The 18,994-nt window shown below is 33.0% G+C and overlaps 1 protein-coding gene across 1 annotated transcript in view; it reads right to left on the reverse strand.

The window, feature by feature from the left end:
- Positions 1-1,375: 1,375 nt before the first annotated feature.
- LOC143084339 (uncharacterized) overlaps positions 1,376-18,994 on the reverse strand; it is a 38,791-nt gene continuing 21,172 nt past the window's right edge. Inside the window, exons 8-10 of the mRNA XM_076260751.1 lie at positions 15,423-15,525; positions 9,251-9,304; positions 1,376-4,956 (exon numbers count right to left, since the gene is read on the reverse strand). Of these exons, the coding sequence (XP_076116866.1) occupies positions 1,376-4,956; positions 9,251-9,304; positions 15,423-15,525 (3,738 nt within the window). The remainder of the gene's footprint in view (positions 4,957-9,250; positions 9,305-15,422; positions 15,526-18,994) is intronic.

Raw genomic sequence — 18,994 nt, forward strand, 5'->3', positions numbered from 1 at the left:
AAATGGGTCAAACTGTTGAATACATAAAAAGTATATTATTTACAACAAATTTAAAAAAAAAAAAGGTCAAACTGTTAAATTCATAAAAATTATATTATTTACAACAATTTAAACTAGAGGCCTTGTAACAGCCTGTGTCGCTCACCTTGGTCTATGTGCATACATGTATTAAACAAAGGACATAGATGGATTCATGACAAAAATTGTGTTTTGATGATGGTGATGTGTTTGTAGATCTTACTTTACTGAACATTCTTGCAACTTACAGTTTTCTCTATCTATAATAAACTTGGCCCTTTAGTTACACAGAGGAAAATATTTTGTAAAAATTTACAAAAATTTATAAAACTAATGAAAATTGTTAAAAAATTGACTATAAAGGGCAATAACTCTTTGAGGGGGTCGATTGACCATTAAGGTCATGTTGACTTATTTGTAAATCTTACTATGCTGAACATTATTGCTCTTGACAGTTTATCTCTATCTATACTAATATTCAAGATAATAATAAAAAACAGCAAAATATCTTTAAAAAATATCAATTGTGGGGCAGCAACCCAACAACCTATTGTCCAATTCATCTGAAAATTTCAGAGCAGATACATATTGACTAGATGAACAATTTAACCCATGTCAGATTTGCTCTTAATGCTTTGGTTTCAGAGTTATAAGCCAAAATCTACATTTTACCCCTATGTTCTATTTTTAGCCATAGCAGCCATCTTGGTTGGTTGGCCGGGTCACCGGACACATTTTTTTAAATGATACTTCAATGATGATTGTGGCTAAGTTTGGTAAAATTTGGCCTTGTAGTTTCAGAGGAGAAGATGCTTGTAAAAAGTTAACAGACGACACCGGACGACGACGGACGCAAAGTGATGAGAAAAAGGTCAAACTGTTGAATACATAAACATTATATTATTTACAACATATTTAAAAAAAAAGGTCAAACTGTTGAATACATAAAAATTATATTATTTACAACATATTTAGAAACAGCTTCAACTGTGGAAATATATAAAAATTATATTATTTACAACATATCTATAATCAGGTTAATTTGTAGAAATGTACACAAGTTATATTAATTCACAATTTCAAGTACTGGAAAAAGAAATCAAACCAAAGACGCAAAATAAATAATATTAACTACAGCATTAAAAAATAAACAATTTTGAACAAACGTTTGTAATAAAAATACTCATCTAACATTTAAAATTCCAAATTGAATTATAAAACTTGATTAAAGCTCTTCTACCTTCGACAATAAAGAATGGTTTATTTCAAAAATTAACACTGATACAGCATGATAAGGTCCCCATCTCTAGTCTTAACAAAATTTACATGACCAAATGAATACGGGTTAACAAAAAATTTATTCATCCTTCTGGTTGTGATTTGTTAAAACCTTTACAATAGATGTATGTCCGTTATCTATTGCAATATTTAAAGGGGATTTCCCATCAAGTCTACATATCTGTGTATCTGCACCTTTTTCTAACAATAAACATACAATATCCCCATGTCCTACTTCACATGCATAAAATAATGGAGAGGTGCCATCATCTTTTGTCATGTTAATGTAAGCATTGTGGTGCAGAAGACACTTAACTACATCTACCCTACCCATAAAACAGGCAATGTGTAATGGAGAAGAACCAGTCTCTAAATCAAAGGCATAATCTACTGACTTACTACTGACATAATCTGTTGCAAGTGATGATGTATCTTGAACCAAATTATCAAATAACGATTGTTTGTATTCATCTAATGTTTCTGATCGATTGTTATTAACTGTTTCTGTTACTGTTTGTTTACAATGAGCACATATATTACAGTCAGCATCATTCTCTAACAGTATCTGTGTAATCTCTATGTTTCCTTTCCGTGTACTGAAATATAAAGCATTACCTCCATCATATGTCTGAGCATTAATGTTTGGTTTATGTTTGATTAATAGCTGGACTATACTGGTATGGTTATTGATACATGAGGAGATCAATGGTGTAAAGCCATCAATGTTACATAGATCAACATTAGGATTCTTCTCTAACAGTAACTTTACTATATCAGTATGTCCTTTAGTACTTGTTGAATTCAGAGGACTCCAGCCATTCTTGTTACATAGATCTACATTAGGATTCTTCTCTAACAGTAACTTTACTATATCAGTATGTCCTTTAGCACTTGCTGAATTCAAAGGACTCCAGCCATCATTGTTACATAGATCTACATTAGGATTCTTCTCTAACAGTAACTTTACTATATCAGTATGTCCCTCATCACTTGCTGATTTCAGAGGACTCCAGCCATCATTGTTACATAGATCTACATTAGGATTCTTCTCTAACAGTAACTTTACTATATCAGTATGTCCTTTAGCACTTGCTGTATTCAGAGGACTCCAGCCATTCTTGTTACATAGATCTACATTAGGATTCTTCTCTAACAGTAACTTTACTACACCAGTATGTCCCTCATCACTTGCTGATTTCAGAGGACTCCAGCCATCATTGTTACATAGATCTACATTAGGATTCTTCTCTAACAGTAACTTTACTATATCAGTATGTCCTTTAGCACTTGCTGAATTCAGAGGACTCCAGCCATCATTGTTACATAGATCTACATTAGGATTCTTCTCTAACAGTAACTTTACTATATCAGTATGTCCTTTAGCACTTGCTGATTTCAGAGGACTCCAGCCATCATTGTTACATAGATCTACATTAGGATTCTTCTCTAACAGTAACTTTACTATATCAGTATGTCCTTTAGCACTTGCTGAATTCAGAGGACTCCAGCCATCATTGTTACATAGATCTACATTAGGATTCTTCTCTAACAGTAACTTTACTATTTCAGTATGTCCTGTTGCACTTGCTGATTTCAGAGGACTACAGCCACTCTTGTTACATAAATCTACATTAGGATTCTTCTCTAACAGTAACTTTACTACATCAGTATGGCCTTCGTGACTTGCTGAATTCAGAGGACTCCAGCCATCATTGTTACATAGATCTACATTAGGATTCTTCTCTAACAGTAACTTTACTATATCAGTATGTCCCTCATCACTTGCTGCATTTAGAGGACTCCAGCCATCATTGTAACATAGATCTACATTAGGATTCTTCTCTAACAGTAACTTTACTATATCAGTATGTCCCTCATCACTTGCTGAATTCAGAGGACTCCAGCCATCATTGTCACATAGATCTACATTAGGATTCTTCTCTAATAGTAACTTTACTATATCAGTATGACCTTTAGCACTTGCTGTATTCAGAGGACTCCAGCCATCCTTGTTACATAGATCTACATTAGGATTCTTCTCTAACAGTAACTTTACTATTTCAGTATGTCCCTCATCACTTGCTGAATTCAGAGGACTCCAGCCATCGTTGTCACATAGATCTACATTAGGATTCTTCTCTAACAGTAACTTTACTATATCAGTATGTCCTTTAGCACTTGCTGTATTCAGAGGACTCCAGCCATCATTGTTACATAGATCTACATCAGGATTCTTCTCTAACAGTAACTTTACTATATCAGTATGTCCTTCACCACTTGCCATGCACAGTCCAGTAATCCCATCATCTTTACGCTGATCCACATCTACATCATTATGTAGCAGCCATTCTACCATATCATGATAACCTTCATAACAAGTATCTATTAGTGGGGTATTACCTGATCCATACTCTTCTTTTGATCTCACTGTATCCTTGGTACTGGCTAATGTTACTTGTTGTGATACATCTAGTTGTTGTAAGTACTGTAATAACTGTTGTCTGAATGATGATTCCTTCATATTATTGTTATCAAACACATCTGACACCTTTCCTGCTGACCAGTCCTTTATCAACCTTTGTAGATATGATTTTAAATAATCATCAGGTATTTCAATAATAAAGTCTATACTACTGTTCAGCTCATCTATTGATTTCTGCCAAATAAAACGTTCATGTACCAATTCACTATCACCATGATCTATCAAACATTCAATCATTTTCTGACCAAAGTAATTAGCAAGGAAATCAAACAGTTTGTCATGTACAGTTCTATAAATTCCATTCTGTTTACATATAAATGTACCATCTAGGGTGTCAAGTGATTTCTTTAATTTTTCCTTTGGTATACTGTTAAATCCACAAGCCTCACATGTGTCATTTATGATCTGTCGTTGTTCATCCGTCGCTTTACCCTGGAACCATTTTTCTTCTAGCTGATTATTAAAGAGAATACACAAAGCAAGACTACACATCTTAAAGTTCCCTTCATCCCCATTCTCACTTAACCTGTCTAGCTCATTTTTATAGACCACAAAAGGATTTCTGAAAAATTCTTTCACATCTGAACTTTTTTTTTCGTGATATAAGTAGCATAAAAGTGGAAAAAAATCACTGTTTTGTGATAAATCATCAATATCTTTTACATTTGTACCAATATAGGTTTTTGCTATATTTGTTTTCTCATCAGATGTAAGACATAATTCATATGATACCAAGTTACATTCACAAGATAGAAAAGGTGTTAGTATCTTAAACTTATCATCTTTATAGACTTGTAACCTACACGATACAATAATCTTACAACATTTGTCTGCAATAACTCTGTGAATCACAGGTAACAGTTGTTTCCAACTCTCTATTTGTTGTTGGTTGGCAGTGTAATTTCCACAAATATCATCTACAATGAAGACTGTCTGCTTACCAGGCTGATAATAAGTCTTTATCTCTGTTGGTAATTCCACTGGTATTATTTTGTATCCTTTCTTCTGTAAAACAAGCGCTGTATGTCTACTGATAAAAGATTTCCCAACTCCTGCTGGGGCAGTTAAAGTCACACAACTGTTGTCCTGTACAGTTTTCATGACATAATCGCTTGCTCTTGTAGACACAAACTTCTTATCTTTCTGTTCCCAGTCTTCTATTTGATTTTTTATCTGCTCTGAAAAAAAAAAAAAATGATTCTTATCAATAAAAGAAAATCAATTCAAGATTCTAACATAACGTAACATAACGTCCATCAAAAGCTTTGAATACACACCTGTGGTAAAACATAAATATATTGTTTGGGCTGTTCCGATCGTACTCCCACGTCATTTGCGTTTTTTATGAATGAGCTACCCGATGATATAGAACTATGACGTCAGAATATACGCATTTTACGGGAAAATACACGCTTGTGAAACCGAAAATCATCACAAACAATGAAACGTAAACAAACGATGCTAAAATGTGTTATATAAGCACTTTTTGTATACTTATAAGACATAGAAATACAACTATCATTTAGATTCATCCAAACTTATCTAAATATTTTATTGTAAATAGTCACTGCTCCGTTCTTTTACGTCAATTCAAAAGTGCGTTTATTCATAGGAACGGCAAAGAATGCCTTCACCTACACAGCTACTTTTGAATAGGTACTATTTCTGTACCAAAAATCTGTAGTACTGGAAATCTACTTTTAATATTCAGTACTATTTTGTTACTTAAAAATTATTGTAATATTTAGGTACTTGTATTTTACAGTACTTGATTTGTACTTAAAATTTAAGTACTACAGATTTGAGGTTGCACGGTCACATTTTTTTAGCAATTTGAAAGTTTGTCTATTTCAAATCTCTTAAAGTTAGGATGTTTAACATGGAATACTGTGATCAATTTTGGTATCATTTTTGTACCAATATTTTAAGTACAAATCAAGTACTGGAAAATACAAGTACCTAAATATTTCAATACTTCTAAAGTAAAGAAATAGTACTAAATATTAGAAGTAAATTTCCAGTACTACAGATTTTTAGTACAGAAATAGTACCTATGCAAAAGTAGCTGTGTAGAGCGCTTTGATCCAAAACAATTGCTGTATTTGTCTATTAGAATTGAAATAATTCATGGGGGCATGAATATATCGCTCAGAGTAAAATATTTGTCATAAAGGGACAACGGAAACATGTGGTAAAATCACGATATATTCAAGCCTCCATGAATTATTTCTTTAATCTATTATAAAGGTAGGAATATCCTTTACCGTCAGGCGTCAAATGGTCATTTTTCCCTTACCGTTAGCTTCAAATTGGTTAAAATTTTACTGTGATTCGTCAAAATATCCTGATTCTTTAGAGATCCCAAATATTTATTGTTTTTCCAAAAATAACATGATTCAAAATCGGGGGGATTCTTATCTTCAAAAAGGAAGTGTACATTTTATCATCATGCACCAACATTTACTGATAACGTCGACCCTCTATTATTAATACATTAAAGTTGCAATTTAAGAGATAAATGGAAATTTCCCTCTTTCGGAAAGAATACAACAATGAGCAAATCATATTTTTTAAAACACTAATATTACCCTTAATATTATGAGAATCATTGAAAGACAAAAACTATCTCAAAGTTAGAATACTTAGAAAGTGACCGAATATCAGATAAAGCATACATGGATAGCAAACATAGAAGCTGAAGAGAGTTATATCACTAATCTTTACCAGTTTAAGGAAAATAAGACACAATTTTAAAAAAAATAGGAGAATGACGATTTCATCCATATTGTCATATATACTACGCTAAAAAAACCAAAAAGAAACATTACATTGGTTTTTGATTTGAAAAAAAATCACATATATTGATTTCAAATATTTTCAAGATTAAAACTAGTAACCTGAATGATTTATCTATCAAATTTACTCATTTGTAAAAATATCGGAAATGACATGATATTATTTTCTGATTTCAAACATTTAAATTTTTTGTTTACAAGTATATAGAGATGGGATCTAATTTTCCTATTGGTTATTATTTCCGTGGAACACGATTGTAACAAAAGGGTCACATTAAAAACAAGTGAAACTGCGAGCTACTGCTCACTGATGATACCCCCGCCGCAAGTGGATAATATTAATAGTGTAAAAATATGCAAGTGTTCGGTAAACAGGAAGTTGTCGAGTGATGAATCTGAAAACGCATCACACGGTATAGCTGACTTATAAAAATCCTGAAACCAAATTTCAGAAATCCTTGTATTGTAGTTCCTGAGAAAAATGTGACGAAAATTTTTAACTTGGTTATCATGTGTAAAATCATACAAGTGTTCGGTAAACAGGAAGTAGTTGAGTGATGAATCTGAAAACGCATCACACGGTATAGCTGACATATAAATCCTGAAACCAAATTTCAGAAATCCTTGTATTGTAGTTCCTGAGAAAAATGTGACGAAAATTTTCAACTTGGCTATCATGTGTAAAATCAGACAAGTGTTCGGTAAACAGGAAGTTGTCAAGTGATGAATCTGAAAACGCATCACATGGTATGGCTGACATATATAAATGTTGATACCAAATTACAGAAAGGGTGGATGTGTAGTTCCTGAGAAAAATGTGACGAAAGTTTCATGGGACGACTGACTGACGGACTGATGGACGGACGGACTGACAGACAGAGGTAAAACAGTATACCCCCCCTTTTTTAAAGCGGGGGTATAAATAGAGAAACTTACATCGTAACTACTATCCCCTTCCCTTTCATGAATGGGACCTACCGAATAAAGACTATTTACCGGATTTCTTTTCACATAAGCAACACGACGGGTGCTACATGTAGAGCTCTTCTGAAGCACCTGAGATCACCCCTAGTTTTTGGTGGGGTTCGTGTTGCTTATTCTTTAGTTTAAAATGTTGTGTCATATGTACTATGTGTCTTTTTGTTTTTAGCCATAGCCTTATCAGTTTATTTTCCATTTATGAGTTATACTGTCCCTTTGGTATATTTTGTCCCTCTTTTACATGTTAATCAATGCCACGTTTATGCCAAAATTAGAGAGAACGAGCTATTGCGTTGTTCCCAGCGAGAATTAATCAAGTGCATTTTAATGTTTATAGAATGACTATTGCATGGCTTAAGACTCGTCTTAGAGATACTGGCACAACAAATAATCACCCCAAAAGTGGCATGCCACATGAAACGTTGTTACGTCAAACAGGCACATTCGCATTATTCATCTTAGGAATCGATTGGTAGACGTGTCACAAACTGCACAACCGCAGTCGCAATGAACATTTTGTCTGATGTTGGTGGAATAATCTACCAGGAACGCACCAAGCTCAAAATCATCGTTTGTAAATTAAATGCAACAAGGCATAGGGAAGAAATTCTCATACCAGATGTTCTCCCGTTTCTCCAAGGACATTATTTTAACTGTGTTTTTAAGCAAAACATTAACGCCCGTTGTCACGTGGTAGACATTTCGATGACCTTTTTGGAATATAACCATATTCGTGTGTTGCCATGGCCAGCAATGTCTCCAGAATTATCATCAAGGTAAGAAATGCAAGGGTGGTAAGAAATGCAAAAAAGGTGGTCATACAAGGTAATGACATGTTAACCATTCTTCCTGTTGAAATTGTCAGAAAATGTGCATATTTGATTTAAATAGAGAAAACTTTTGTTCTCTATGAAATAATGTTAGCTAACTATTCCATTTACTTATTATTATTAAACTATAAATGATCTAACAAGCAAGTTATTTTTCCTTTTTTGCCTAGTTTATGTTGAATTTGTGTTGTTGATTATTCTATAATTAATACGTCTAAGTTTATCCATTAAAGATAAAAGATAATAGGATAAAAACCACATAAAAGTTGGTATAATATCCTCGTTATCTCCTAGCAATTTATCTTGTTGGTTGATTTTATTTTGCATATCATTTTTGCTTTTTAAGAATCTACTATATAAAGTTTCAATAAAAATACAACAATTTGATAATTATACCTTCAAGAATAAAAAGCCTACAAGTAGACAACTGATAACTTAAATTAGGCACATTGTATTTAATGCTATAACATTCTGGACCTTTGACATATACATTATAAAATAGGGATCTTCTTCAAAAATAAGGTATACCACTTTTACTCTTCCCTGAACACATTACCATTACCACCAGATTTCTTTGGGGTTTTAAATGTGTTTGTTATGCAGTTCGTGTTGTCTATTGATATTTGTCTTATCATTGTTTCTATTCGTTGCCATGGCATTGTCAGATTACTTTATCGCTTTATTAGTTTGTATATCCCTTTAATATATTTTGTCTCTCTTCAACCATCTACAATATAAACTATTGTAATAAAATAAAAACTTATTTTGGCCGTTATGCTGCAATAGAAATTCCATACTTTGCATCACTGCTGTCATTTCGATTGGCAAGTTAGAAAATATCAACACTACATGAACTACTAACATACCTCTTATATTCCTTGGGATAACTTCTTCCTCTTCAGTTTCTTTTTCCTCTTTCTCTGGAATAATTAAAATATAGACTATTAAAGAAAATAAGTAATCAATAGTTATTCTCAAAAAGCAGTCACAAGGTTTAGAAACATATTAATCAAATATGACTTCATACATCTGGTACTGGTAACATGTTAAATTATGGAATCACATACTTATTCCATATACATCAAATCATCAAACATTTATAACAGTTTTAACCAGGCATTTGATAATGATTACAGTTATTTCAAATATATGTTACTATGGACATGTATAACAGATGTATGGTACTGAAAACATTTCTATCAGGTATCTCAAACTGAAAACATTTCCATTAGGCATCTAAAACTGAAAACATTTCTATCCCGCATCTAAAACTGAAAACATTTCTATCGGGCATCTAAAACTGAAAACATTTCTATCAGGAATCTTAAACTGAAAACATTTCTATCAGGCATCCAAAAACTGAAAACATTTCTATCAGGCATCTAAAACTGAAAACATTTCTATCAGGCATCCAAAACTTATTACATTTGACTTCTGACAACTAAAACTAATTGCATCTGACAACTAAAACTGATTACATTTAGCATCTGACAACTAAAACAGATAACATTTAACATCTGACATCCAAAACTTATTACATTTGACTTCTGACAACTAAAACTAATTGCATCTGACAACTAAAACTGATTACATTTAGCATCTGACAACTAAAACTGATAACATTTAACATCTGACAACTAAAACTGGTTACATTTGACTTCTGACAACTAAAACTGAATACATTTGACTTCTGACTACTAAAACAGATTACATTCGACATCTGAAAACTAAAACTTATTACATTTTACATCTGAAAACTAAAACTGATTACATTTGACTTCTGACACCTAGAACTGATTACATTTGACATCTGACAACTAAAACAGATTACATTTAACATCTGACAACTAAAACTGAATACATTTGACTTCTGACTACTAAAACAGATTACATTCGACATCTGAAAACTAAAACTGATTACATTTGACATGTGACAACTAAAACTGATTACATTTGACATGTGACAACTAAAACTGAATACATTTGACATGTGACAACTAAAACTGATTACATTCGACATCTGAAAACTAAAACTGATTACATTTCACATCTGACAACTAGAACTGATTATATTTGACTTCTGACATCTAGAACTGATTACATTTCTCATCAAACAACTAAAACTGATTACATTAAGCATCTGACAACTAAAACTGAATACATTTGACTTCAGCAAACTACAACTGAATACATTTAACATCAGCCAATTAATACTGAGTACAATGCAACATCAGCCAACTAAAACAGATTACTTGTAACTTAAGCCAACTAAAACTAATTATAATTCAAAATCAGCCAACTAAAACTAATTAATTTTGACATCTGAATTCTGACAACTTAAACTGACTACAGTTAACATCAACCAACTAAAACAGATAACATTTAATTTTAGCCAACTAAAACTGATTGCAATTCAAAATCAGCCAAATAAAACAGCTTATATTTAATTTCAGCGAACTTAAACTGATGACAATTCAAAATCAGTCAACTAAAACTAATTACTTTTGACATCTGAATTCTGACAACTATAACTGACTACATTTAACGTCCAACAACTAAAACAGATTACATTTAACTTCAGCCATCTAAATCTAATAACATTTGATATAGACGTCTCAAAACTGATTTCATTTAATATCGGACAACTACAACTGATAACATTTGACACCTAACAACTTCAGCTAATTACATTTAACATCAGCCATCTAAAAAAACTGATTTCAATTGAATTCAAATACCTAAAACTTTTTACAATTGAAATCAAATAACTAAAACTTATTACATTTGACAAAAGGAAACTGAAAGGGATTACTTTTAACATCAGACAACTTACATAAATAAAACAACTAAAGCTGATCAGAAAACTTAACATCTTTACATTTGACATCAGACAACTAACATGCATAAAACAACTAAAGCTGATAAAAGAACTGAACATCTCCACTTTTAACATCAGACAACTAACATGAATAAAGCAACTGAATCTGATCAGAAAAACTTAACATCTTTACATTTGACATCAGCTAACTGAAACTTATTCATTCGTCTGACAACAGACAATTAAAACTGGTTACATTTGACATCAGACAACTAATTAGCCAATAGTCAGCTATAAAGGCCACATAATGATCAATGTAAAACATTCAAATGACAAAAGTAACAGACTGGTATATGTACAAAACAATGAAAGGAAAACAAATATGATATACAGCAACAAACTACAACTTTTGAAATAAGACTTTTTGCTTGCGACAAACCCCTTTTAAACAATCATCAATCACATGATCCACAGGATATTGTTTCTCAAAATTGAGGGGACTCATCAAGAAACATTTGATATAATTTATGGTTTTATAATTGATTGATAGTTGTTATCTTTACGTGCAGTATCAACATTTCATTCTGGTTCAGGACAAAATGTCAACAATTAATGCAAAAGCTAATTCCTGCTAGAAGAAGTAGACCATGATTGAGGGAGGAATTAAGAATGTCACAAGTAAAATGGACTTTATAAGATATGGGCAGATTTTCGTCAGGATGCTATCTATTAATTAGCATATTAAACTATTGTAATAAAAATTATAATATCTAATAAAATTTGTAGATTTAGCTAACTAAGTCCTTATATTTGAATAAAGTAACATTCGTTTATAGTGGAAAATTGTTTTAAGGTTGAATAAGCTACAATTAAAAATTGCTCGCCGGTCCCTTTCTGTGATTATCATTAGATGTTTTTGATACACCAATAACAAAAACTGAAATATATTGAATGTATACATTTTGTAATTATTCAAAATTAAAGAACCTTAATGAGCACGCTCACATACCCCATGTCCCCACATTGTCACTGGAGAAATTAAATAAGTATAAGAAAAAAAATTGTATAAGAAAAAATATTGAATAATAATTTCCTGTCAATATACATAGTATGTCCTTATTATCTACAAAATTTCATGAAATTCTGTTGTGTGTTTTCAGAGGATTTGAGATGACAAACTGTTGCAGAAGTACATTGAAGCAAATAAGTTCAAAGGGGCATAACTCCTAGAAAAAAAATTGAACCGTAATTTCCTGTCGATATGCACATCTACATAGTATGTCCTTATTATCTGAAAAGGTTTCGTGAAATTCTGTTGCGTGGTTTGAGAGGAGTTGCGATGACAAACTGTTGCATTAAAGTAAATAAGTTCAAAGGGGCGTAACTCCTAGAAAAAAAATTGAATCACAATTTCCCGTCGATATGCACAACTACATAGTATGTCCTTATTATCTGAAAAGGTTTCGTGAAATTCTGTTGTGTGGTTTGAGAGGAGTTGCGATGACAAGAAACAGGACTGACGGACTGACGGACGGACGGACTGACGGACGGACGGACAGACGGACGGGTCAAAAACATTATACCCTCCGCAACTTCGTTGCATGGGGTATAATTATATCAGAAACGTAAACTTAATTATAAAATAATTAACCTGTTAAGGGGAGAGAATACTCGCATAACTTTTTCGAATTGGCACATAATACAACGGAATGTCACTCTTGCATACAAATGGCACATCAATAGAATTAATTAACTGCGCAATCGTGCTCCACCTTCAATGATGATTCTTAATTATAAATATAACCAAAAGTTGTTTATCTATAGATAGTGAAGACTAATGAAACCTAACCCACTATAAAAATATTTCTTTGCAATTTTTTAAAACTATCTCAGGAAAATGATCGAGTCACTTGACTTTCAAAGCTCAAAATTAATGTTTTTACACAATATTTGAATAAAGTAGTTAAAGATCATTCGTTTCTCAAAGTGTAAGACGCAATAAAAATCGTATGCTTGCACCATCCTACCGAAATACGGATTTAATTAAGTCCTGAACATTTCGACATTTCTCCGTATATTTATAACAAAACCGGTTTAACCAAATCACAAGTACGTGTTAAGATCCGACTAAATACCTATTTCCCGATATGGTCAGGTAAAATTGCTATATTAATCACTCAAAAAGGTGATACAAGGGCTCTTAACTGAGGGGTACTCTCCACAATTTTCAACGAATTTAACTCTTATTTTGACCAGATATTACAATTAAATTGAAAATAGGAATGGCAATGTGTCAAAGAGACAACAACCTGACCATAAAGCAGACAACAACCGACGTCAACCAATGGGTCTTCAACGCAGTGAGAAACTCCCACAAACGGAGGGAGTCCTTTAGCTGGCCACTAAACACTAAACAAATATGTTACTAGTTCAGTGATAATGAACGTCATACAAAACTCCGAATTATGCACAAGAAACTAAATTTAAAAACCAAACAAGACTAACAAAGGCCAGAGGCTCTTGACTTGGGAGAAGCGCAAACTTGCAACGGGGTGAACATGTTTCTTGAGATCTCAACCATCCTCTATACCTCTAGCCAATATAGAAAAAAACAAGCGTACAACAATACGCATAATAAAACAGTCCAATAGAAGTCTGAGTCGGATGTCAGGAAAGGTAACAAAAGAAACTAAACAAAATGACATTAAGACATAAATAAACAATCGAATACTATTAGTTACTGACATGCCAGCTCAAGACCTTAATTAAACTAAATGATGATGATGTTTGATTTTAACGTCTGGATATTTAAATAGATATTGCGGACTACAATAACCTATTCTTGCAGTGTTGGATATGCTGTTCTGTCATTTTTCATCTTGCTCCGACCTTGTGGTTGAGGTTGGTACGGAGTGTCTGGCTGTTCTAGTAGGGCGAAGGCAGTTCGAATGGCTTCTGGATCTGGCAAGGGTATTGGCGATGTGTGTGATGGTGTGCGATGTAGGTCGCGCCATCGACATCAAAACCCTCTGTAAAGTCTATCCTACAACGCTTACTTCTAGTTTTGGTTGGTGTACTGGGAGTTGTACGGACTAGTGACAGTATCTGTCTTGATGTTGAGTGCATCTGGTCTACAATATTTTGTTGGTGTAAGTGAAACACCAATAACTGTATCCCTGGCTTGTGTCTGACAGATGTTATCTACGCTTGTACTGGTGGTAGGGTTAGGGGTTTTTGCAGAACCAACGTCTTTTTCGAGGTCCATCCCCTGGGTGAAACGCTTGGCATCTCGTCCCCTGGTAGACGGAGGCTTTTGTTTCCATTCAAGAGCCAGTTTAGTTTTCCTGGATGTAGTGTCCGAGGTTCTTAACCTTGATCCAGCTTTCTAATCATTATGTAATTCCATAACCATTTGTTCACGAGATTGACGGTTTTAGAGTACAGCTCACACGAATTAAATAAACTGATTGAAAGAGTATTTCATTTATACAACCTGCTGATCAGCTGTTGATATCTGTGTTGCTGCCTGTCACAATCGTTTTTAGGATTTTTTGTTTTTGATTTTGTGTCCAACAGGTTGCATTTGCTGCTTTTCTCATTTGATTTACTGTAAGTTCAGAAATCATTGCGCACATTTATTATTTCGATTTTGTCATTTTGGACTAAAATGAAATTTTACTTTTTTCGATTACTTGACAAATTCTGTTTAATTCATATAAAATATTTCAAAATGTGAGTTTAAATTATTGTTTACAACTCTGTCGAATTTCGCAATAGCAAACAAACATCGCAATAATTTCGGATTTACAGTAGATCACACTTTGCAATCCTGGGACCTTAATAATTGATGGATTTTTCTCATTGTTGACAGTCGAATTGTAATTATTTATATCCTAAAACGTGTACAGTAATTCTGCATTTAGTGGATAGTTTTCTTATATTTTTGGCAATAATACCACATCTTCAAATATGACTTTATTGACTAAGAAACTTTACTTCAATTTTCAATACAGTGAACTTTTAATTTTCTTTGTCATATTTAAGAGCTTGTGCCCTAGTATTACTTGAATAGAGTACCAGCTGGGTCTGCAAGAAGCTGAACAATAAAAGTAAAATTAATACTAGATTTAATGATTTATAAAATATATGTAAGCACATAATATCCTAATATAAAGTATCATATAATTTGTTCAGCCATATTTAATAAATCCATAGATTACCTTTTAAATGGTCAAGAATCTTCTTAACTTGTTTACACAGGACATGACTCAATCTAATATCTTTATTAACAGGATTCTCCTTTCCGCCAATTCTCATCAAAATCTGTTCACAAATAAACAGATATCATAAAACTGATTTAAAGGGACTTAACTCAAGAACTGTAAAAGTGAAAAAAAGTATAATATGTGAACTTAAACTAAGTTTTGTGGTAATAAGCATTACTTATATATATCTTGGTTGAGATAAACATAAGTAAGAGATTGGAAATAAAAAAAATCAGCAGTTGTTTTCATTTGTTAAGGAACATAACTCTTGAATGGTAAAAGTGATGTCACCAAAAAACAAACTTGACCTTTGTTTTGTGGTTATGAGCATTGTGTATAAATTACATACCATTTGGATGGGACAAACTAAAGTTATAGAACGAACGCAACAATTCAGTAATTTTTCAGTCTGTAAATGGGCATAACTCTAGAATGGTGAAAGTGACGTCACCAAAATTAACACTTGATCTGTGTTTTGTGGTAATAAGAAGTAAACAAGTGAAACTGCGAGCTACTGCTCACTGATGATACCCCCGCCGCAAGTGGATAATATTAATAGTGTAAAAATATGCAAGTGTTCGGTAAACAGGAAGTTGTCGAGTGATGAATCTGAAAACGCATCACACGGTATAGCTGACTTATATAAATCCTGAAACCAAATTTCAGAAATCCTTGTATTGTAGTTCCTGAGAAAAATGTGACGAAAATTTTCAACTTGGCTGTCATGTGTAAAATCATACAAGTGTTCGGTAAACAGGAAGTTGTCTAGTGATGAATCTGAAAACGCATCACACGGTATAGCTGACATATATAAATGTTGATACCAAATTACAGAAAGGGTGGATGTGTAGTTCCTGAGAAAAATGTGACGAAAATTTACAACTTGGCTATCATGTGTAAAATCATACAAGTGTTCGGTAAACAGGAAGTTGTCAAGTGATCAATCTGAAAACGCATCACACGGTATAGCTGACTTAGATAAACCCTGAAACCAAATTTCAGAAATCCTTGTATTGTAGTTCCTGAGAAAAATGTGACGAAAATTTTCAACTTGGCTATCATGTGTAAAATCATACAAGTGTTCGGTAAACAGGAAGTTGTCAAGTGATGAATCTGAAAACGCATCACACGGTATGGCTGACATATATAAATGTTGATACCAAATTACAGAAAGGGTGGATGTGTAGTTCCTGAGAAAAATGTGACGAAAGTTTCATGGGACGGACTGACTGACGGACGGACGGACGGACGGACAGACAGAGGTAAAACAGTATACCCCCCCTTTTTTAAAGCGGGGGTATTATAAAATCGAGAATGGAAATGGGCAATGTGTCAAAGAGACAACAATCCGACCAAATAAAAAACAACAGCAGAAGGTCACCAACAGGTCTTCAATGTAGCGAGAAATTCCCGCACCCGGAGGCGTCCTTCAGCTGGCCCCTAAACAAATATATACTAGTTCAGTGATAATAAACGCCATACTAATTTCCAAATTGTACACAAGAAACTAAAATTAAAATAATACAAGACTAACAAAGGCCAGAGGCTCCTGACTTGGGACAGGCGCAATAATGTGGCGGGGTTAAACATGTTTGTGAGATCTCAACCCTCCCCCTATACCTCTAACCAATGTAGAAAAGTAAAAGTATAACAATACGCACATTAAAATTCAGTTCAAGAGAAGTCCGAGTCTAATGTCAGAAGATGTAACCATTAAAATTCAGTTCAAGAGAAGTCCGAGTCTGATGTCAGAAGATGTAACCAAAGAAAATAAACAAAATGACAATAATACATAAATAACAACAGACTACTAGCAGTTAACTGACATGCCAGCTCCAGACTTCAATTAAACTGACTGAAAGATTATGATTTCATCATATGAACATCAGGCACAATCTTTCCCGTTAGGGGTTTAGTATCATACCATCATAACATATATGAGAAGAACATAACCCGTGTCATGCCAACAACTGTTTTTAGAATAAATGTGTTTAGTTCTGACGCAAAGACCTTATCAGTGACTCAATATTAACGCCAAAATATGCAATCTTTAATGACTTGACAACAGTATCGTAATTATATCCCTTCTTAATAAGTCTATTCAAAGGTTTTGTAAGTTTCTGAGGTGAATACTGACACCTTTGTGCTTTATACAGAATATTTCCATAAAAAATTGGATGTGAAATACCTGAACGTATAAGAAGTCTGCATGTTGAGCTATATTTATGAATGATGTCTTTATACCGATGATAAAATTTAGTAAATGTTTTGACTAGTTTGTGATATCGAAAACCCTGGTGTAATAATTTTTCAGTAATACATAAATTTCTCTCGTTAAAATCTAAAACATTGTTACATACATGAGCAAATCGTACAAGTTGAGATATATAAACACCGTAAGATGGTGACAAGGGAATGTCACCATCTAAAAACGGATAATTAACGATAGGAAATGAAAAATCATCCCTTTTATCATAAATTTTAGTATTCAGCTTTCCGTTAGTGATATAGATATCAAGATCGAGGAAAGGGCAGTGGTCATTGTTAGTATTAGCTTTATTTAAAGTAAGTTCAGCAGGATAAATTCATTAATATACATACTGAAGTCGTCATTATTGAGAGCCAAAATATCATCCAAATATCTAAAAGTATTATTAAATTTGCTTATCAGATGTTGTTTTGATGGGTCTTTGCTGATTTTTGTCATAAATTGTAACTCATAACAATACAAAAAGAGGTCCGCAATAAGTGGTGCACAGTTGGTCCCCATTGGAATTCCGATAATCTGACGATATACAGAATCCCCAAAGCGAACAAAAATGTTATCTAGTAAAAATTCAAGGGCATATATAGTATCAAAGCATGTCCAATTAACATAGTTTTTTTGTTTATTGCTACTAAAAAGTGACCTAAAAGAGTTGGAACATATATATTCACATTCTGATTTTTTGAATGCCCATTTTATTAGGTGTGTGAATTTTTCCTTAATGAGAATATGAGGCAATGTGGTATACAGGGTAGAAAAATCAAAACTTTGAACAGATTCAAAATCACCAATATAAGCATGCAATTTATCAAGTACTTCCAACGAGTTCTTGACACTCCAAAAGTAAATTATTCCACTATTTTTGAAGGCCTTATTTGAACAATTTATTATAAGGTTTTTAATTGTACCAAGTGTGCTGGTAAGAAGAATAGACAATTTAGTAGTTGAACAATGGCTTGAAGACGAAATAAATCTATATTTGTAAGGGGTTTTGTGTAGCCAATTCGGAAGCCAATACAAAGTTGGGACTTTCATTGTATTTGGCTCTGCTTGTAAAGCGGTGGCTAAAAGTTTATGTTTGTAACAGATTTCATTTTCTGAAAATGGAGTCAGTTGGAATGTTGGTGAATTGGTGATTTCCTTTTTCAGAACCTCAATGTAAAATTTACGTCAAACAATAATAATATTATTAGTAGCTTTATCGGCCGGGACAAAAACAAATTCCTTGGCTAGTTCTTTTAGTTTATGTTTGATACGAGAA

This window comes from Mytilus galloprovincialis, chromosome 7 (genome assembly GCF_965363235.1).
Source record: "Mytilus galloprovincialis chromosome 7, xbMytGall1.hap1.1, whole genome shotgun sequence".
In the NCBI taxonomy this organism is placed as follows: Eukaryota; Metazoa; Mollusca; class Bivalvia; order Mytilida; family Mytilidae; genus Mytilus; species Mytilus galloprovincialis.